This window comes from Aureococcus anophagefferens, assembly GCF_000186865.1.
Source record: "Aureococcus anophagefferens unplaced genomic scaffold AURANscaffold_229, whole genome shotgun sequence".
Lineage (NCBI taxonomy): Eukaryota > Pelagophyceae > Pelagomonadales > Pelagomonadaceae > Aureococcus > Aureococcus anophagefferens.
The window spans coordinates 10,186-10,948 of NW_008705767.1; the positions used below are offsets into that span (position 1 = coordinate 10,186).

The 763-nt window shown below is 72.7% G+C and overlaps 1 protein-coding gene across 1 annotated transcript in view; it reads right to left on the reverse strand.

Moving 5' to 3' along the window:
- The window catches only part of AURANDRAFT_68590 (hypothetical protein), a gene marked incomplete at both ends in the record, with an annotated part of 3,015 nt that extends 2,252 nt beyond the window's left edge, over positions 1-763 (reverse strand). Inside the window, 2 exons of the mRNA XM_009044293.1 lie at positions 26-249; positions 413-763. Coding sequence (XP_009042541.1) covers positions 26-249; positions 413-763 — 575 coding nt within the window. The remainder of the gene's footprint in view (positions 1-25; positions 250-412) is intronic.

Below are 763 nucleotides of genomic sequence, written 5' to 3' on the forward strand. Positions count from 1 at the left end.
GTCGTAGAGGCAGTTGAGGCAGCACTGCTTGCCCTTCGCGCAGCACGCCTGGCACCGCGGGTTGTCGTCGCACGCGCCGCAGCACGGCCGCTTCTCCAGCGGCGCGCCGTCCTCCCAGTCGTCGCTCGGCGCCACGGCGTCGGACTTGGGGCTCTTCTCCCAGCCCGCCGCCTCGTACGCGGGCGCGACCTCGGCCGCCAGCGGGGCGTCGTTGAGGCCCGTCGGCCGGACGTGCTCGGGCCCCACGTCCTGCGACAGGAAATCCCGCGGGTCCTCCCCGGCGGGCTCCTCCAGCAAGGGCTTGCCGTCCGCCATGCCGATGATGGTTTAGGCTGCAATTGGTAGAGATAATTGGTAGATATCTAAGTTTCAGTAGTGAATGATGTTTGCTGCATCGTTTACTTCAAGCAACCAAAGCGGGGGGGTCCTCGGCGGCGTCGCGGAGGAGGTCGAGGGCGCCGACGACGCGGTGCGCCAGGTTCGGCCGCGCCTCGAGGCCGTCGATGGCGGCGTCGAGCGCCCTGCGGTCCGCGACCGCGAGGTCCGCGGCGTCGGCGAAGCTCGTCACGGCGACGTGGTACTCGACGCGCGCGTCGCCGAGCGTCGCCTCGCCGACGCCCGGCGCCGCCGCGAGGGCCGCGGCGGACCCCGCCAGCGCCGCGGCGCCGACCGACGTCCGCGTCCCGTCGCCCGCGACGCGGACGAGCTCCAGCGACACCGCGCCGCCCTCGCCGTCCGCGCCCCAGGGCACGGCGAGGTCGAA